Genomic DNA, 22,064 nt, shown 5'->3' on the forward strand with positions numbered 1-22,064 from the left:
GTATGTTTTCACATTTCTTTCTTGTTTGAAAAGACAATATATTAAGAGGATTTTTTAAAGCAAAGCAGCTGAAGTCAGTGATGGGTATATGGTAAGCAACCTCCCAAAAATCTCCTTCCAAAAATATATGCAATAACTCTGCAACTACATTTTTATCCAAAACCAAACTCTCAGTGTTACTTAAAGACAGAGAATACCAAATGTGCAAAGTAACAGATTAAAAAGAGAAAAAGCAACAAACCATAGGACCAGACCATAATTTTTCCTGCCCCACTCTCTCACCATCAGAAGAATCCTTGGCAAGCAAACAGACCCAGAAATGATTCTAGCCAAAGAGGCTAGCTGCAACAACCAACAGAAATGAGAAACTAGTGTCACTAACCTAGAAATCTTTTTAAATGACACCCTATTGCAAAATGAAGGAGAGAAAAGTAAAACCCATAGAGAATTAATGCAGGAATCAGGAAATAAAATGTCAAACAGACAACTGAGGAAGACTCTTCCCAAAAAAGAACTGAAGTAGAAGAAAACTTTAAACTCTAAACAAAATTAAAATACATGAACAAGTATAGAAAATTCAGTGAAAGAACACGTGAGCCCAGGATTTAATATCTATCCAAACTGTCTGTCAAATAAAAGAACTTAGGAAATTCTCCACCCATGAACCCATCCTGAGGAATCTACTAGAGGACAGATTTTATCAAATATAGATTGGGGAACCTTCTGCAAAAAGACTTCTGCTGAGCATTATTTTCATACAGACTAATACACACAAACATACATAAATACATGCACATAAGACTAAACCAAAGGTGGGAGGAGAGTTTAAGAATGATGTACCAGTTATTTTCTGTTATGACAAAAGGATGTTTAAAAGGATGTAACTATAGAGTAACTAGTGGGCAAATTTCTAAGATGACCTCCAGTTCTCAGTTCAGTTCACTTCAGTCACTCAGTTATGTCCGACTCTTTGTGACCCCATGGACTGCAGCACTCCAGGCCTCCCTGTCCATCACCAACTCCCAGAGTTTACTCAAACTCATGTCCATTGATTTGGTAATGCCATGCAACCATCTCATCCTCTGTCGTCCTTTTCTCCTCCCGCCTTCAATCTTTCCTAGGATCAGGGTCTTTTCAAATGAGCCACTTCTTCCCATCAGGTGGCCAAAGTGTTGGAGTTTCAGCTTCAGCATCAGTCCTTCCAATGAATATTCAGGACTGATTTCATTTACAATTGACTGGTTGGATCTCCTTGCAGTCCAAGGGACTCTCAAGAGTCTTCTCCAACACCACCGTTCAAAAGCATCAATTCTTCGGTGCTCAGATATAGTCCAACTCTCACATATATACATGCCTACTGGAAAAACCATAGCTTTGACTAGACGGACCTTTGTTGGCAAAGTAATACTTCGCTTTTTCAAATGCTGTTTGGTTGGTCATAATTTTTCATCCAAGGAGCAAGCGTCTTAATTTCATGGCTGCAGTCACTATCTGCAGTAATTTTGGAGCCCAGAAAAAAAGTCTCTCATTGTTTCCATTGTTTCCCCATCTATTTGCCAAGAAGTGATGAAACCAGATGCCAGGATCTTAGTTTTCTGAATGTTGAGTTTTAAGCCAACTTTTTCACTCTCCTCTTTAATTTTAATCAAAAGACTCTTCAGTTCATCTTCGCTTTCTGCCATAAGGGTGGTGTCATCTGCATATCTGAGGTTATTGATATTTCTCCCAACAATCTTGATTCCAGCTTGTGCTTCATCCAGCCCAGCATTTCTCATGCTGTACTCTGCATATAAGTTAAATAAACAGGGTGACAAGATACAGCCTTGACATACTCCTTTCCCTATTTGGAACCAATCTATTGTTCCATATCTGGTTCTAAATGTTGCTTCCTGACTTGCATACCTGTTTCTCAGGAGGCAGATTAGGTAGTCTGGCATTCCCATCTCTTGAAGAATTTTTCCACATTTTGTTGTGATCACACAGTCAACGGGTTTTGCCTAATCAATAAAGCAAAAGTAGATGTTTTTCTGGAACTCTGTTGCTTCTCTCGATGATCCAGCGGATGTTGGCAATTTGATCTCTGGTTCCTCTGGCTTTTCTAAAACCAGCTTGAACATCTGGAAGTTCACAGTTCACGTACTGTTAAAGCCTGGCTTAAAGAAATTTGAGCATTACTTTGCTAGCATGTGAGATATATGCAATTGTGCGGTAGTTTGAGCATTCTTTGGCATTGCCTTTCTTTGGGATTGGAATGAAAACTGACCTTTTCCAGTCCTGTGTCCACTGCTGAGTTTTCCAAATTTGCTGGCATATTGAGTGCAGCACTTTCACAGTATCATCTTTTAGTACTTGAATTAGCTCAGCTGGAATTCCATCACCTCCACTAGCTTTGTTCATAGAGATGCTTCCTAAGCATCTTCCTAAGGCCCACTTGACTTCGCATTCCAAGATGTCTGACTCTAGGTGAGTGACCACACCATCATGATTATCTGGGTCATAAAGATCTTTTTTTTATAGTTCTTCTGTGTATTCTTGCCACCTCTTCTTAATATCTTCTGCTTCTGTTAGGTCCATCCCATTTCTGTCCTTTAATGAGCCCATCTTTGCATGAAACATTTCCTTGGTATCTCTAATTTTCTTGAAGATATCTCTAGTGTTTCCCATTCTATTGTTTTCCTCTATTTCTCTGCATTGATCAGTGAGGAAGGCTTTCTTATCTCTACTTGCTATTCTTTGGAATTCTGCATTCAAATGGGAATATCTTTTTTTTTTCTCCTTTGACTTTTGCTTCTCTTATTTTCACAGCTCTTTGTAAGGACTCCTCAGACAGCCATTTTGCCTTTTTACATTTCTTTTTCTTGGGGATCATCTTGATCCCTGCCTCCTGTACAATGTCACAAACCTCCATCCATAGTTCTTCAGGCACTCTGTCTATGAGATCTAATCCCCTGAATCTATTTCTCACTTCTACTATGTAATCCTAAGGGATTTAATTTAGGTCATACCTGAATGGTCTAGTGGTTTTCCCTACTTTCTTCAATTTAAGTCTGAATTTTGCAATAAGGAGTTCCTGGTCTGAGCCACAGTCAGCCCCCGGTCTTGTTTTTGCTGCCTGTATAGAGCCTCTCCATCTTTGGCTGCAAAGAGTATAATCAGTCTGATTTCAGCATTGACCGTCTGCTGGTGTCCATGGTGATGTTTAGTGCTACCTGTACCTAGTGCTTCCTTTACTCTTGAGAATGGGCAGGACCTGTCAAAAGGAGGGATGTCATGCCATGGCTTAGGTTACATTATATGACAAAGGCAAAGGGTTTTTGTGTATGTAATTAAAGTACCTAATCAGTTAACTCTGACGTGAAAGGGACATTATCCTAGGTAGCCTGACATAATCAGCATGGCATTCTATAAGAGAATGTAGAAGTCAGATGAATTTCCTCCTGACTTTGAAAAGCTAAGCTGCCATGTTGTGAGAGATCCTATGAGAGGACCAGTGGCAAGGAACTGCGACTAGTCTGTAGGAGCTGAGAGCAGCCCCCTAGCTGATGGCCATCAAGAGGATAGTGTCCTCCATCTTAACCACCACTATATTTATGGTAGTTTCTTATGCAGCATAGTAAACTAATGTATATATTTTGTTACCTGGAAATGGGTTCTCCTGTGACATATACCTATGTGGAAGCATCTTTGAAACTGGGAAATGAGTGGAAGCTGGAAGAATTTTCAGAAATTTGATAGAGGAAAGTCTAATAAATCACCATTAACAGACTGATATTAGAAATTGACTATAGCAATTCTGAAAACATTGCTGGTGAGGACTCAGAAAGAAATAACATAGTGGCAGAAATAAATCCTAACCTTATCAGTAGTTACATGTAATGTAAATGGACTGAACACTTCAATGAGAAGGCAGAGATTGATATCCGATTTTAGAAAAGCAAAAACATGATTGAAATATACCTAGTCTACAAGAAACACATTTTGTATTTAAAGACACAAACAGGTTAAAACTGAAAATGGGGGGCGGGGCTGGAATATACCATGCAAATCGAACTCAAAGTGGAGCTTGAGTGGCTATGCTAACATAAGATAAAATAAACTTGAAAACAAAATTCATTATTTGAAACAAATGAGGACAGTTCATAATGATAACAAGTATCAATGCCCAGGAAAACAAAACAATTATCATATATGTACCTATGAAGGTCCAAAATATATGAAGCAAAAACTGACAGTGTTGAAAGGAGAAATAGATAATTCAACAATAATAGTCTCAGAGGATACCTTACTTAACAACAGTCGATAAAACAGCTGGGCAGAAAGTCAACAAGGAACTAGTAAACTTAAGCAACACTAAATTGACTCTACCTAACAGACATCTGTAGAACACTATCAAAAACAGTCTAATAAAAAATTCTTCTCAAGGATACATGGAGTAACCTCAAGAATAAACCATATGTTAGATCATTAAACAAGCCAAAATAAATTCTGAAGAATTTATATCATACAAGGTATGTTCTCTGATGACAGAACATACCTGAATTGTGAGATAGAATGAAAACATAAAAGCAAAAATCAAACTTCCTCAAGCTGATGAAGGGTATCTATGAAGAACCCACAGCCAACATTTACTTAATGGTGAGAAACTGGATACTTTCTCAGTAAAATCAGGAACAAGACAAATGTTCATGGGATCGCCAGCACCACACCAAGTTGAAGTTATAAGACTTGAGAGGCAGTCGTGTTGTGATTTATTACAGTAGAAGCAAGGGGAAAGGCACATGTGGGGACATTAAGTAAGCCAGATATAAGTTTTCAAGAGTCTTCTCTTGGTGAAATCACATGGGACACCCTTAATTATTCCAGCTACATGTGACACTACCTCTGAAATGTTGTCTACTAGGGAAGCTCATGTGACCCAGTCCATACCTTTTATTGGAAATCCATTATGTAGACACCCTCTACCTAATATGTACCAAATTTGAGACTCCCAGAGGAAAGCAGGTGTTCAGCATAAACCATATTGTCTGCAATAACAGGTGGGTACAGTGGGCTACTCTTACCAGGGAATGGTAGAAATCCTCTTGAAATCCAAGTTCCCAGATGCCAACCAAAGACCAACCTTACAAGCAGATGTCTCTAAATATTGCAGTCTCGGGTATGCTGTATTCTCTCTTTTCTGCAAAATAAGAACTCCCCTCTTATCACTTCTATTCAGCATTTTACTGTGATTCTAGTCAGGGCAGTTAAGCAAGAGAATGAAATAAAAACATACAAGTGGGAAGGAAAGAAGTGAAGAGCTATTTGCAGATAACATGCTCCATGTATTAAAAAAAAAAAAAAAGTCCTAAGAAATCCACAAAAAAAAAACAAACACCCTATAGGTTAGCAATGAACAGTCCAAAAATAAACATATAAAAACAATTCAATTTACAATTGGGTCAAAACAGTAAAATACTTAGTATAGAGTTAAATTAACAGAAGTAAGGCATAAATGAATAAATTAACAGAAGTGCATGACTTGTACACTGACTACTACACACACATTATGTCAAGAAATTAAAGAACATCTAAACAAACTGGAATACATGTTTATAGTTTGGAAGTCTTAATATTCCTAGAATCCCATACACTGAAAATTGATTAAATTTACAATCCCTATGAAAATGTCAACTGCTTCTCTCTCCGATATTGACAAATAACCCAGTCCTAAAATTGAAAATGGAGACCCAGAATAGCCAAAACAAGTTGGAAAAGAGGTACAAAAGTTAGCGGGCTTAAACTTCACTATTTGAAAGTTTACTACACTTGGAATAATGAAAATGTTCTGTAGATGAATAGTGGTGATAATTATATAACAATGTCAAGTGTACTTAACTGTACACTTTAAAATAGTTAACATGGCAGATATTAATGTATATATTACTACAATAAATTTACTCCAAATCTACAGTAGTTTTCACTGGGGCAGTGGTATAAAGATAGAAGTATAGATCAGTGGAATAGGATGGCCCTGTGATTTTCAACAGGGATATCTAAATAACTAACTCAATGAGGGAAAATGTCTTTTCAACATATTTTATAACTGGATAGGCACATACAAAAGACCGAAATTGGACCCCAACCTCAATTCAGATACAAAAATTAACTCAAAATGGATCTTAGATTAAATGTATGTGCTAAAACATAGGCCTTGAATTGGTTTTTTAATGACTTTGGATTAGGCAGTAGATTCCTGGATCTAACACCAGAAGTACAAGAAACAAAAAAAAAAAAAAAATAGCTAAATCATGGTTCATCAATATTTAAAATGCTTGTGCTTTTAAAGATACCATCAAGAAAGTGAAAAGACTCCACAGAAAGGGAGAGACTGCAAATCACATATGTGATAAGGGGTTTATGGATGAAATCTCTTAAGAACTCATATGACTTAACAAAAACATCAAATAATCCAATCCAAATACCACTTCACACCCTCTAGGATGCCTGCTTAATAAATAAATAAACCTAAGTCTTGGCAAGGAATTGGAGAAACTGAAATATTCATTCACTATAGGTGGGAATGTAAAATGGCACTGCCACTTTGGAAAGCAGTTTGACACTTCCTCAAAAAGCTAGTTACCATATGACCCAGCAATTTCACTTCTGGATATATACCCAAGAGAAATGAAAATATTCACATGCAAAAACGTGTACACAAATATTCTCAGAAGCATTATTTGTAATAAAGTAGAAACAATCCATGTGTCCATCAACTGATGAATGGATCTGAAAAATGTGGTATGTCCATACAATAGAAAATGTTGGCAAATAAAAGAAATACAGTACTGATCCATGCTACAATATAGATTAACCTTGAAAACTAATTAAAAGAGTTACAAAGGCCATGTGTTTTATGATTTCACTTATATGATCTATAGTATGTACAGATGTAAAGTAAACTGCCAGAATGCTTGGAGTGGGGAATGGAGGATGGTACAAGGTTACTTTTTCAGGAAAGGATGCACAACTTTGTGAACATACTAAAAATCACTGAAGTATACATTTCAGTGGGGTGAACACTTTATGGTGTGGAATTATATCTCAGTAAGGCTATTTTTTTTATAAAAGGAATCTCAAAAATAGCCCTTCAAGATTTCCTGAAGTATAACACCTGTGATTTGTTGTGTGAAATAGCAAAAAGGGAGATTATCCTTAACTCCATGAGCACTTTACAACAAGCTATTAACAGAAGAGGAAGTCGAAGAGATTTGAAGCATGAAAAAGATTTGTTATGCTGTTGCTGGCTTGAAGATGGATGAGAACTCATGATAAAGTATATCATAAAGGCCTCTGAAGGCTGAAAATGTCCCCAGCTGACAGCAGGCAAGGACTGAAGACTTCATTCCTACAACCACAAGGAGTTGAATTCTGCCAGTAACAGGAATGGAAGATGACCTGGAGCACCCAAGGAGAATATATCAGCTGACACTTGAGCAGTCGGTTTGCCTGGACGGATAGAAATATAGATCAATTATTTCAGCCTCAGCAGAGAGACCAGTCATGCTGTGCCAGATTTATGAGCTACAGAACTGTGACCTGGGTGCTGTTTAAAGTTGCTAATTTGTGGTAGTTTATCATGAAGCAATAGAAAGCAGTCCGTTCCTCAAAATATTTTAAAGAAAAGAGCAAACGATACACATTTCAAAAAGAAACATAACAAGTGTAATATAATATGTGTAATTACAAAATATAATGATAAGACTGAGACCAAACATATTCCTTGTAAAAATAAATATGAATGAGCTTAAGTCACCTAGTAATAGAAAAAGATTTTAAATCTGGCTCACAAAACCCAGCTATTTGCTATTTTCCAAAACATAACTAAAACAAATAAAACATTTAAAATGAAGAGGTGGATACATGTTTCTGGTGTCTCACAACTGTCCACAAGTCTCAATGATTCATTAAAAGGACTCACAAGACACAGGACTCCCAGCTATAATTTATTGTCAATCAGTTGGACCCTGGAAATCTGACCTTTGACATATCAGGTAGTATCCAGAGGAAGCCATGTATCAGCTTCTGAAATTTTCCCACCAGTGAGTGGTCACATAGAGTACACTCCTTCTTCAAGTGGTGAAATGCTACAATATGTGTGCAGTGTTTCTGCCCAAGGAAGCTGGCCTAAGACCCAAATTCTAGGGGTTTTATTGGGGGCCACTCATGTAGGCAAAACAATCAGCCTTTTGTTGTTACCAACCCTTTCAAGTTGGGCCCCAAAAAGGGTCTTCCTGCCCAGTATCATTAGAGCCAGTAGGATGAGACCGAGTTTGGTTCAGAAGCAAAGGAAAGTTTTATTTGATCAAAGAATGGAAAGAAGCCAGCTCACACTCCAGAGTCTAACTCTCTCCCACAGCCAGGGGCGGGGCTGCTTTGTAGGGTTCTGGTTGGGGAGGGTGAGTGGAGTACTCACCAGGCTGCCCCACTTTGCCCTTCAGATCTCAGTGCTGGTTGCACCCTCTCTGTGGAGGTCTACAGTCCATGGGGTCCCGGAAGAGTCCAGCACGACTCAGCAACTTGGAGACTCAGACACACTTGGTGAAGAATGGAAAGAAGCCAGCTCACACTCCAGAGTCTAACTCTCTCCCACAGCCAGGGGCGGGGCTGCTTTGTAGGGTTCTGGTTGGGGAGGGTGAGTGGAGTACTCACCAGGCTGCCCCACTTTGCCCTTCAGATCTCAGTGCTGGTTGCACCCTCTCTGTGGAGGTCTACAGTCCATGGGGTCCCGGAAGAGTCCAGCACGACTCAGCAACTTGGAGACTCAGACACACTTGGTGACTAAACAACAAACAACTTCAAAAGTGGCAATTGAGTTTTTTTGGACTCTGTATCTTCTGTTTAGAGTTTGCCCCAAATGCACATGCACACAGTTGTTTTTAGTCCTGTATAGTTTCTATGTATTTTGTTGCTCAGGGAGCAGTGTGTCCAGGTACAAACATTGCAGCACTGCAGCAAAGGGTCCTAGGTCCCAGCCTGCTTTATTACTTTTGGAGGCAAATGACTTCAGACAATGTAAGATAAATGGCTGAAGAGAACAGTGGTTATGTGTCAGATGACAAAAGAATAATGGTCACATGTCAGATTTTTCCTAAAAATGTAAGTATCTTGGTTTTCTGCCTATGGCCAAGTGTGCCCTGATGTCGAGGCTCACTGCTGGGGCTGTATCTCCCTAGTCATGCTTTGATTGTTTTTTAGAAGAGAAGCTTCAGGTCTTAGCATCACGAGTCATCAAGGGGGCCATTGCCCCAGGTTGTCTCTCTACAGGTTGGGGCTTGGGGGCCTCTTCCCTCAAGTACAGTGTCCCCGTGAAGTGATGCCTACAACATCAAGGCAGAGTGAGTGGTTAGGGCTCACCAAGAAGAGTCTGTTCTACTTAGGCATGAGCTGGTTTTTGAGATTTTTTGGTTCACCCAGGCTCCTGGCTGGAAGAGGTGGAGGGCCAGGCCAGTGGGTGCGGGCACCTGGTCACCATCTTCTGTGAGAGTTTTCATGGTTTCTCCTACCTGGGGGGCATACTTGAGTTATTCCATTTCAGCAGAGTTAAGGTGTCCCTACTCTTGGGATTGGGAAATGGGTATACTATGTGTGTGTGTTACAAGTTCAAATACACTTAATTTTAATTTATCCCCTGGGGCTAACCACATGCAGACTAGGGCCAGTTTTCTTGAGTTTCCTGACATACCTTGGCTAAGGCCCATTTCAGGGTCTGATTGGATCTCTCTTTGACAGTTTGGGTGGGGAGGGTCTCCAGACTGAGTACAAGGTCCATTTTATGCCCAGGGCATGCATTTCCATCATCGCTTGAGACACAAATGCTGGACCATTATTTCTTTGCAGGGATCCTGGGAGCCCCAACCTGGGGATTATATCTTTGGTAATGCCTTAGCCACGTCAGCTGTCATTTCAGTTCTAGCAGGGAATGCTTGTGTCCACCCAGAAATTGTGTTTTCTAGTGCCAGGAGATCCCTGAAAATGCCCAGTACTCTTGCCATGACAGTGAAATCAATCTGCCAGTCTTCTCCAGGAAATGTCCCTCTGGTCTGAATGGCCCTTATCTAGGGGCTCTGGAGGGTCTGGTCTGGGGAGTTGTGTTCATTGTGCAGCTGGGCATGTCTCATCTATCCAGCTGATTGTAGTTTTAATACCTGGAGTTAACCATGAGCTCAACTGACCAATTATTTAGGACCTCCCTCCTGTGGTGAGTCTTGAACCTTCCTGATGGCTTGACAGGCTGCAGTTTGGGAAAACAAGTGTTGCCTGTGCTCGTTAGCTAGCCACCACGGTCCTCTAGATCTCTGCTGAAGCCCAGTTTTCAGTCTTTATCTAAGTCTTCCTTTCTGTAGATTGGGGAATGACTGCGTGGATCTCACCTTTGAGGCATGAGGGGTGGTCGCCGAGTTGCAGGCTCTGGGCCGCCCTTTTGGCAGTTGTATTCGCTTTGTTTCCCTTTTTTACCTCTGTATTCCCTTTGTATGAGGCCTGCAATGAATCACTGCCGTCCGTTTTGGAAGCTGTACTCCTTCTAAGAACTTCAGTATGCTTAAGCCACATTTCACACATTTATTCTCTGCAGTAAGCACACCTCCTTCCTTCCAAATGGCCCCATGTGTGGGTAGGATGGCATATGCATACCGGGAATCTGTAAACATTTAGGATTTTCCCTGTCCCATGCTGAAAGGCTCAGGTGAGGACTGTCAACTCCTCTCCTGGGGCAGGAGCCCCAGGGGTAGCATCTCACTTCTGTGACTTGGGTCTGGGAAGTTCTGCATATCCACCAGACTTCCCCCCCTCTCATAAAACTGTTCCCATCTGTGAGAGGCTAACTTCTTCAGTTGGGGCAACTGGAATAGATCATGTCTATGATTTCTATATGATCCTGCTCCAGGGACCCCGATCCTGTGGGTAGCAGGGTGGCAGGGGTTAGTGTGTGACAGGTTTTAGGGTAACCACTGGGTTGTCTAAAAGCATAGCCTGAACTTGAATCGACTTTCCAGGGGATAACTACTCTGTTCCCTTAGAACTTAGCAAAACCCGAACCTGATGTGGGAGGCAAGCTAAAGTGTTAGGTGCAGTTACCTTGCAAGAGGAACTGTGATCTGAAGGGCTAGGTACAAGATCTCTGCACATGGTATCCTATAAGTAATGAAACTAGACCAAGGCCAAAGGGAAAAAAAAGTTAGACTTTATCTTATTATTCAGATTCTATTTTATTTATTTCCTGGGAATTATGAGCTTTGCCCATGACACCATGCAAATTTTAGACTCTCAAAAGGAAAGCAGATTTTCAGTGGTTTAGGCAGATTGACAAAACAACCTTATCAACGTAGAATACATGCAGAGGCCAGATTCCCAGCATCAGTCAGAGATGAACCCTACAAGCTGGTCCTTCTAAAGAACCTCAGGTTGGCCATGTACAGTCTACTCCACTCTACATGCCCACCCCCAAGCCCTCCAGGTGCCTCACCTTCAAGCCCTAGCATCATGTATTATTATCTTTACCTAATTCTTGATTTGTGTTATAAACTCTTGTTCTTTGAATAATCTTATATAGACTTAAGTTTTCTTTTCTGTCTCTAAAGACCTTTAACGACTTTGGAATCTTGGGTTCCAGAACCTCTACTACTTTTTGTCTGGCTCTATGGCCACAATTTTTAAGTCATATTAATGACCATTTCCTCTGATCTGCACACATTGATTTGTCCTGAAGGTGAACCCGCAAATGCAAACTCTTATCTATCAGGATTGTTAGTGGCAGACCATAGAATACATAGCTTGTTAAAGGCTAGAAATACTCTCTAGCTAGTTAAGGCAGGAAGGACTTAAGAGGCGTTAGCCTATAGAATCATTGGGAGATTAAACAGAGCAGATTCTAGGCTGAGAACCAACCAAACTGTGAAAAGGGGATGCTAAATGGGGCATCCCTGCAGCTAGGAAGCTGTAGAATTGAGAAATTGCTGCTGCTTCTGCCACACTACAACTCTCAATCCCATAAGATCAAATACCTTTGCAACTATGCTTGTAAAAAGAGCCCATCTCCCTACTTACCCCTCTACCTCACCTGCTCCTTCTTTCCTTCCAGGTTTTATGCCAGCGGGTTTCCCTGCAGAAAACTTGGCCTCCAGAGGGCGCCTAGCTTCAGTGGAATCTGGGAAATGTAGTCTTTAGCCAGCAGTCAATAAAATACAGGAAAGCACGCTAGGAAGGAGCAGGAGTAGGTATTAATCAAGCCAGTCTGCAGGAACGGCCGTGCCATCCTTCAGGGCCCAGATTAGCTATGCATAGTTTATGGCATTTCCATCACTTTTCCAGTCTTTATCTACCTCTCTCCAACTGTAATTCCTGTGACCCACAGGGTCACTATATTACCCAAGTTAATATGTAATATTATTATCTTGAAGTTTTCACTGTTGATTCATGTTTGTCTAACCAGGCAATGAATTTCTTGAGATAGTATCTCCTTAAATTCCTAATCTCTGGCAGAAATTTTTCCCAAGCTGAGGACATACCAGATCCTCATTAAATATCTGAGATTGTTGACTCAGAAACTGTTTTCTACAGGGAGTGAGTTCCAGTTATTTATTCCTGGGTAACAAACCACCCCAAAACAGTGGGTTGAAACAGCAATTTAGTCTCTCTCCCAGTGCTGTGGGCTGACTGGGCTTAGGTGGGACTGTCTGCATTTCGCATCTCAGGCGTTTGCAATAGATTGCAGCTAGGGCTGGAATTACCTTTAGGCTCAACTCGACTGGAAGTCCAGTATGGCTTCAGCACTCACATATCTGGCTCCTCAAGGTTCCCCAGCATGGCCTCTTTGTCCAGAAGCGTAGCTTGGATTCAGTTTGTGATCGCTCAGAGCAGAAAGAGAGGAAACAGGAACTGCCAGCCGTCTTGAAGTCTAGAACTTGCATGATGTCTCTTTGCCATATTTTATTGGTCAGGGAAGTGACAGGCTAACCCCTGTTAACCTCTCTTCACAGAGGCAGAGAAATAGACTTCACCTCTCAATAGGGAACTTCTATGGGTGGCAGAGAAGGAAGAAAGTGATAGCACCCAACTTTGGAGTAAGTTACTACAGAGAGTATTCATCCGTGGCATGCCATAGGTATCTAGAGCAAACTATGCTGTGTCTGAAGACCTGACTTTCTTCATTCAGTATTTCATTTCATACTCTGCCATATGGACTGTTCCAGCCAGGCAGCTCATAAATGCTTGTCATTGGTCACAAAGGCAGGAGAGTAGAATTGTCTATGTCTGATTGCTGAGTCTGTGCAGCACTCCCCTTTTCATTAGTTGAAAGCTTCCCATGGTGGGTTTCTGTGTTTCAAGGAAAGGACTTTCTTCTTCAACTCTGTGAATTCCTTCACCAGCAACAATCATATGTGACACCTCTTCTTGATCTGATGACATCTAACAATCTTAAAATGGACTGGTATAACACATTGTACCTTAACTATGAACATAATGTGACTTTTAATTTTGATTATATTTTAACTTGGTTTAATGACTCTTTTGCCTTACATCGGTAACTGTATAATGGGGTTTGTTTCTAACAGTCTGAAAGCTTTTATGTTACAAATGGTTGTTAAGCTCCTATGAATGCCACAACCTCCTCCAACTATACTTGGGGTCCCTGGATCAGAGACCCTCAATATGAGGGTAAGGAGAATACGCTGCCAGAACAATTTAGGGCCTGTGCCCCTGGCCAGCAGGAAGTAGCTGCAGAATGAGAGCAATACCCCTTTTCCCTTGGCAGCCGTGTTCTCCTAGAAAAAGAAGCGGGGAATGAGAGAGTTAATTCTTAAGTAGGTTGATAAGGAGTCCAGGGCCCTCGAGAAGGAGAAAGGGGTAAGGGGCTCTCGAGGAGAAAAGGACGAACTTTTTTTTCTACATTGTTTTGTCTTAGTCACATAAGACATTATTTTCTTTAAGTCCAGAGCTAATGATAACACAGCAAAACTCCTCTTGCTCAAGGGTATGTTTTTGTTTTTCCTTAAACTCTGTACTAATGATTATATAATAACAATGCATCTTGCTCAAGGACATTTTTTTCTTCTTAACAAGAACCTGAGTGGAACAGTCTCTCTCCCCCTTCTGACGTCTATGTCAGAAGCTTTTTCTGTCCTTTTTCACTATAATAAAACTTGTGCCACACAAAAGCTTTGAGTGATCAAGCCTGGTACCTGATCCTGAAGCTAAATCTTCTTCTTTGGAGATCACGAATCCAACATCATTCACTGTTAGCTATCATCTTGGGGACTCTGCAGATGACACCACCCTTATGGCAGAAAGCAAAGAAGAACTAAAAAGCCTCTTGGTGAAAGTGAAAGAGCAGAGTGAAAAGGCTGGATTAAAACTCAACATTCAAAAAACTAAAATCATGGCATCTGGTCCCATCACTTCATGGCAAATAGATGGGGAAACAATGGAAACAGTAAGAGACTTTATTTTCCTGGGCTCCGAAATCACTGCAGATGATGACTGCAGCCTTGAAATTAAAAGACACTTGCTCCTTGGAAGAAAAGCTATGACCGACCTAGACAGCATATAAAAAAGCAGAGACATTACTTTACTCACAAAGGTGTGTATAGTCAAAGCTATGGTTTTTCCAGTAGTCATGTATGGATGTGAGAGTTGGAACAAAAAGAAAGCTTGAGTGCTGAAGAATTGATGCTTTTGAACTGTGGTGTTGGAGAAGACTCTTAAGAGTCCCTTGGACTGCAAGGAGATCCAACCAGTTCATCCTAAAGGAAATCATTCCTGATATTCATTGGAAGGACTGATGCTGAAGCTGAAGCTCCAATACTTTGGCCACCTGATGCGAAGAACTGACTCATTGGAAAAGACCCTGATGCTTGGAAGAATGAAGGCAGGAGGAGAAGGGAATGACAGAGGATGAGATGGCTGGATGGCATCACCGACTCAATGAACATGAGTTTGAGTGAGCTCCTGGAGTTGGTGACGGACAGGGAGGCAAAGAGTCAGACACAACTGAACATCTGAACTGAGTCAGATACTACTTCTCAAGTCACATATTATTAATAATAAACCAAACACAGCTTGTTATTGCTATTATTTCTAAATATCCTTATGATGTTTTTGGTTATCTGTGGTATTATGTTTTATAATATATATTTAGACTTTGTCACTGTTTCAGGCACAGTGTTCCTAAAACCGCTGGAATTTCCTAATTGATGAAAGAAGGTGCCTTTTGTTAATGAGGTGACTTTTTGGAAAGCCCTTGTGTAACCTAAAGATGGGGCCAGTTCCCAAAGGAACCAACCAGGATTAGAGGGTTGGAACTTTCACTCCCCCACCTGATTTACATGGAGGGGAGAAAGTCTGGAGGTTGAGTCATCTGCCAATGGCCAGTTATTTAGTCAAGCATGCTTGTGTAATGAAGTCGCCATAAAAAACCAAAAGGAGAGAGTGCAGGGAGCTTCCAGTCTGTTAACCAGACACTTCCTCATGCCACTGTGCCAGGCCCCAAACTCGACAAGGACAGAAGCCCCTTTGTTCAGGACCCAGCCCCACACATCTTATCTCCCTGTTGATCTGTAATAGCCTTCAAAATAAACCAGTATTCCAGTGAGTAAATGGGTTTCCTGAGTTCTGTGAGCCCCTGTATCAAACTCATCAAACCCAAGGGAAAGATCATAGGAACTCCTGATTTATAGCCAGTCTGTCAGAAGCACAGATAACAACCTAGACCTACAGTTAGCATCTGGAGTAAGGGCAGGCTTGTGGGAATAAGCTCTTAACCTGTGGGATCTGAGGCTTTCTCCTGGTAGAGTCAGGATTGAGTTGAATTGTAGAACATTCAGCTGATGTCTGAGAATTGCTTGGTGGTGTGAAGAAAACTTTCCCTCATGTTGGAATTAACTACTAAGGCAATACAGTAGAGAAAACATCAGGCTTGCTACCTGCACCTGTGATCAGAGGTTTAGTTCTGTGAAATGATTAATTTAACATCACAGAACCTGTTTCCTTATCTTTAAAATAAAGTACTGATGCCTGCTTCACATGATTGTTGTCAGTGAAATAACTTACAGCAGTTCCCAGAAATACAGCATTATAGAAGTGGGATTTATTGTGTGTCCCTGTCTTCCTCACCCCCATACCTCCTCCTTATCAGTGCTGAAATTTTAGATAGCAGAGTCTCTGCAGTGGGTACTTCCCAAGCAACTTGTTACATGAAAGTTTTTAGAGTCAGCATGTTGTCCTATCCTGGAGATGTACAAAGATTAAAAATGATATGTTGTCATCTGTGCTACATCACAGCAGTTCTGTCTCAGCCTGTAGCCCTTCCACATAGGTCTGTTACAAGCTGAAGAGTGGTGTGTTTGTGTCTCCCTCAGCCTACTTACTGATACTGTTGCTGTCGGCTAGGAAGACCTGAGGCACTCATCTAGGCCTGTACTACTTGGACGAGCCCCACAGACATTTCCTGGACTGAAGCTGATGTGATTGGACCAAACATTGTGGCTTTTGTTATGACTGAAGATACACCGCAGCAATCACTGGGGAACCTTGAAAAAAATTTTTTTATTATACACAGGTCCTGGAGGGTACATGGTATGCCCACAGCCACACAGCCAGAGGGTCTTTGCCTTTGTTAGGGCCCCAGAGTTGGGTCTCTAGGGTTCTGCAGGTTTACACTTTATTGGTGGATTTAAAACTTCAGAGGGGGAATTAGGACACCTGAAGGGAAAAGGTGGCTCATTCAAGTAGTCAGTTATCCAGGTTACCCAGGGCTTTCTAAAAGGGGAACTTCGTGAGTGGGGGGTGGCCTCATTCCTCATCTAGTTGTTTAGTTAGTAACTGTGTCATACAACTGGCAATTTGTTTATTCAAGATGAATGTATTTGAAATGGATGCCTCAGCAAAACTTAATGTCAGGTATTTACATTATGTGTGTGTCCTCTTGTAGCCCTAGGCCTTAGATTGCGCTGAGTATTGTCAGATGACATCCCTCTGTAACCAGCTGTGTTGTAGGCCAAGAATTCTGTATTCTTCAGTCCTATTGCAGGTGGGTGGTGGGTTGCCAAGACTAATTAAAGTTAGACTCTGCATTTGCGTAGGATAATTGCTGTAACGGGCTATGCCAGGGGGCATGTAGTGACTTTTGAACGTATTCTTCATTTTTCAACTAGACCCATACTTGGAGTCAGAGGATTGGCTTTGTGGTTTAACCTCTCAACCTCGGTGTCCTTGCTGTAAAATTGAGTAATGGCATTTATTATCTACTGTCTTAGTTTTGGTGGAACAGTGCCAAATGAGACCACCCTTAAAGGGATAAAACAGTGTCTTCCATCCTAACCAGTCAGGGTGCATAGCAAGGAATCACCCCAGGTCAAATGGCTTGAAGCTCACTGGTTTTCTACCACAGTACCGTGCTTCCCAGCACGTTAGAAAGAACCTTGAACAGAAGGCAGAAGAAAAATTGTGTATATGGTACTTTTTACTTTTACAAAGTATCTTCATTTCTGTGTCCTCTTCTGTTTCTTCATTGCTGTTTTTACTTCACTTATTGAGGAAAGTATTGTTGTAATTCTTGTCTTACTGAACGCAGATGGAAGTGAGCACTCCTCTAAGGTCACACAGCTGGTGAGTGCATAAAGCGTGACTAGGATGGTGGAGTCCCGATTTCTTAGCTAGTGTATTGGGCTGTTGCTGCATCCCAAGATTTGACTCTTCTGAAAACTTGAGGAAAACTTTGATATGTGAAAAGGATACTGGCATAATTATCACTAGAAGACTACATGGTCTTAGCTTATGGAACCGACTGCTTTTGAGGGACCAGCTGCTTTTATTACAGGGGTAACAAATGCTCCTCAGAGGGATCTGGTATTCCTAGAGCAGACTTCAACAGTTCATTACCCTTTCTGGTAGAAATATGTGAGAATGGACCAACTACTCTACTCTCTGCTTCCTCTTCAGAATCATCCCCAGGTGTGACAGAGGTGACCATCATAGAAAAACTACCTGCTGAACGTCATATGATTTCTTCATGGGAACAAGTAAGTGTCACCCTGTTGAATCCTCACCTCCCAACAATGAGTGGTCAACTTAAATGCCCCTGAGAAGGAAAGAGTGGACAAGAAACTTTTTCTTATCTCAGGCCACAGCCACCTTCAAGTTAGAGTTCATCTTTCTCTCTGTTTCTGTTCAGGGCGTTTAACACTCCCTTCCATTCCATGCCATCTCTCCAACACGGAGCATCTCCTCTGAGCCTGTCTTAAGGAGGCAGTGGAACATTTGAAGTTGTATATATACACAACAAAGCTGAAAATCCACCTAGGAAAGAAGGAATTAAATATTAATAAGCATGCTGGGCAGAACGTGGTTAAGTGTTGCAGAGAAGTACTAACCAGATTAATAGCAAATGCTTTCCAACCCTCCTCTGAACTTTGATTCATTCATTTATTCAGTAAAAGATTTAAGCTCATAAAATGGGCCAGGCATTGTGCTTGATGTTGAGACCTAGAGATTCGGGGTAATCAATAAAGAACACAGTTTCCTACCTCTTGATCTTGTCTGAGACATAGTATAAGTCATCCCAAGTATAATTACAAGGCAGATCAAGCTCTGTAAAAGAGAGGTTAAGGGAGCATTGTCAGGAGGCCTGACCTAGTCTGGAGGTTGAGGAATATTTTTCCCAAAGAAGTTATGAGAAGTTGTTAACCGGATAGATGAGATATGTGAAGAAGATGCTTTGAGTCTGTGTGAAGGCTTCAGGATAGGAAGGATTACACTTTTGAGGGCATAAATAGGGTCCGCGTGTCTAGGGCACAGGAGAATGGAGGAGAGAGGTGGACAGGACCAGGACATTCAGGGCTTCTCAGATCATCAGGACTTTGTTCTTTCCATTTACCAAGGGAAGCCACCGAAATGCTTTAAGTAGAGAAGTCAGATTTCTGCTTTGGAAAGTAACTGTGGCTGAGTAGCAAGCAGCAAAGGGATCTGACTAGGTCACCTTGTCACTGAGTGAGTGCTGCTGCCGTATCAGGTGAATTATTTCATTTAATCCTCATAATAACCCCGGCAAGATCAGTGTCGCTATCTCTGTGTTATAGATGAAAAATCTGAGGGTCAGAGAGGTCAAAGACTCTGTCCTGGGCCACATAGCCACCAAGTAGCAGAGCCTGGATTGTCTGCCCCTAAGCACACGCCCTTTCTGCTCTACCAGACTACCCCTCCTACAGAGGGCAACACCATGGCAGCCTTGCCCTCGCCAGCCAAGCAGCCCCCAGGAATATGGGCATGGTCAGTCCCTGCGAAGAGCTCCTACCCTCCCAGGGCTGAGCAGTGGTTTCACTGGCATATCAGTAGTTGGTAACTAAGGTTTTTCTCCATGACCTCTGCTCAGCAGCACCTCAGCTCTTAGCATGGACTCACTCAGCTCCCGCTCCCATTTTTACTCACAGTACCTAAGAGAAAACGAAATTCCAGAGCAATGTCTACTGTTAAGTTCTTACTAGCTGATGGTGCTGGTACAGCTGTGGCTATGCCAGCCAGGCCTGTAGACTTCGTGGATTACATTCCTTCTGATTCTTAAAAGGTTTGAGTCAGGCCTTTAGGGAGAACTGCCTTGAAACTCAGTAAGAATGAGAACATTAAGTTTTTCTGTCTGCTGAAGAGGAGATTCCTAGCTTAGAAACCCAGGTTCATAGGTCAGGATGGGAGGATGAGAGGACAGGAATGCATTTTCTGGGGTGGAACACCATTAAAGCTGTGTCATATTATGTCACTTATTTATTGAGGTAGTTTTTGAGGCATAGTCTTCTTGTGTCTTATACCAGATATTTCCCAGAATTCTCTAAGATGACTTGGTGCATTTTTCCAGTTTTACTTATGATATCTTGGTTTATTCATTTGTAGCATGCCTTCCATGACTGCTTTTTATATCTAGTGACACTGGGAACTAATCTGCCTCCTGGACAATGCAACTTTTTTGAGTTCCCAGTTAGCTTAGAGTGACATTGAGGAGATTACAGATGTAGAGCTGGATAAATAGCCGTCAGCAAACTGGAAGAATTAAAGGGTATAGTATGCACGAGAGAAATAGATTTCTAACTAACTGAGACAGCCAATGGGCCATTTTCTTCAGACACAGTGAGTTGGGGGAAGCTTCGCAGTGATTGCAGCGCGCGGCCTCAGTAGCTGTGGTGCACGGGCCCAGTTGCTCTGAGGCACGTGGCATCTTCCCAGACCAAGGGTGGAACCTATGTCCTGTGCATTGGCAGGCAGATTCTTAACTATCTCAGACCACCAGGGAAGTCCCTGGGTTTTGTTGTTGTTGTTGTAGTTATTGAGCTGTGTGAGCTCTTTGTATGTTTTGGAATTTAGCCCTTGTTGGTCGCAGAATTTGCAAATGTTTTCTCCCAGTTTGTACCTAGGTTGTCTTTTCCTTTTGTTTATGGTATTCTTTGCTAGGCAAAAACTTTTAAATTTGATTAGGTCTCATTTGTTTATTTTTGCCTGGGGACACCTCAGAAAACATTGGTATGATTTATTCAGAGAATGTTTTGCCTATATTCTCTTCTAGGAGTTTTGTTATGTCGTGTCTTACAGTTTTAAGTCAGTAAGCCATTTTGAGTTATTTTTGTGTATGATCTGAGGGTGTATCCTAACTTCACAGATTTACATGCAGCTGGTTGTTCCATTTCTCCAACACTGCTTGCTGAAGAGACTGTCTTTCCCCATTTTATAGTCTTGCCTCCCTTATCAAAGATTAATTATCTGAGGTGTGTAGTTTATTTCTGGGCTCTCTATTCTATTCCATTGATCCATGTGTCTGTGTTTGTGCCAGTCTCACATTGCTTTGATTACTGTACCTTTTTAGTATTGTCTGAAGTCTAGAAGGGCTATGCCTCTTGCTTTGCTCTTTTTCCTTAGGATTGCTTTGGCAATTCTGAATCTTTTATGGTTCCATATAAATTTTAGAACTATTTGTTCTTGCACTGTGAAAAATGTCTTGGGTAATTTGATAGAGATCAGATTGGATCTGTGTATTGCACTTGGGTAGTATAGCCATTCTAACCATATTAATTCTTCTAAACCAAGAGTATGGGATAACTTTGCAGTTTTTTGAATCATCTTCAGTTTCCTTCACTAATGTTTTGTAGTTCTCAGCATATAAGTCTTTCACTTTCTTGATGAGGCTATTCCTAAGTATTTTTTTTTTTTTTGGATGTGACTTTCAAAGGGACTGTTTACATTCCTTTCTCTGATATTTTATTGTCTGTTTAAAGAAATGCAACTGATTCCTGTGTCCTGCTACCTTGCTGAATTTGTTTATCAATTCCAGTCTTGTTTTGTGTGGTCTTTAGGGTTTTCTGTATATAGTATCATGCCATCTGCATATAATGACAATTTTATCCCTCCCTTATCAATTTGAAATGGGCTTCTGGCACTAGTGATAAAGAACCCACCTGCCAACACAAGATGTGAGAGATGCAGGTTTGATCCCTGGGTCAGGAAGATTCCCCGGAGGAGGGCATGGCAACACACCCCAGTATTCCAGCCTGAAGAATCCCATGGACAGAGGAGCCTGGCAGGCTACAGTCCATAGAGTCGCAGAGAGTCAGACATGACTGAAGTGACTTCACAAGCACCAGTGTGAATTTTAATTCTTTTCCTTGTCTGATTGCTCTGGCTAGGATTTCCAATACTGTGTTGAATAGAAGTAGTGAGAATAGGAATCCTTGTCTTCTAGAATTTAGTGGGAATGCTTTCAGGTTTTCACTGTTGAGTATAGTACTAGCCATGGGTTTGTTGTAAATAGCTTTTATTATGTTGAAATATGTTCCCTCTGTACCCACTTTGGTAAGAATTTTTATCATGAATGGGTATTTAATTTCATTGAATGCTTTTTTTCATCTATTGAGATGATTGTGTGGTTTTTATCTTTCCTTTTACTGTGTAGGATATCACATTGATTCATTTGCATATGGTGAACCATCCTTGTATGATTTAATCCTTGCATGAACCCAACTTTGTTGTGATATATGATCTTTTTTATGTAT

The 22,064-nt window shown here is 41.2% G+C and overlaps 1 protein-coding gene across 1 annotated transcript in view; it reads left to right on the forward strand.

Moving 5' to 3' along the window:
• The window catches only part of TPGS2 (tubulin polyglutamylase complex subunit 2), a 60,338-nt gene that overhangs the window by 2,731 nt on the left and 35,543 nt on the right, over positions 1–22,064 (forward strand). Inside the window, exon 2 of the mRNA XM_043889182.1 lies at positions 17,977–18,056. Within this exon, the coding sequence (XP_043745117.1) occupies positions 17,977–18,056 (80 nt within the window). The remainder of the gene's footprint in view (positions 1–17,976; positions 18,057–22,064) is intronic.

The sequence above is a fragment of the Cervus elaphus genome, chromosome 27 (genome assembly GCF_910594005.1).
Source record: "Cervus elaphus chromosome 27, mCerEla1.1, whole genome shotgun sequence".
Taxonomy (NCBI): domain Eukaryota; kingdom Metazoa; phylum Chordata; class Mammalia; order Artiodactyla; family Cervidae; genus Cervus; species Cervus elaphus.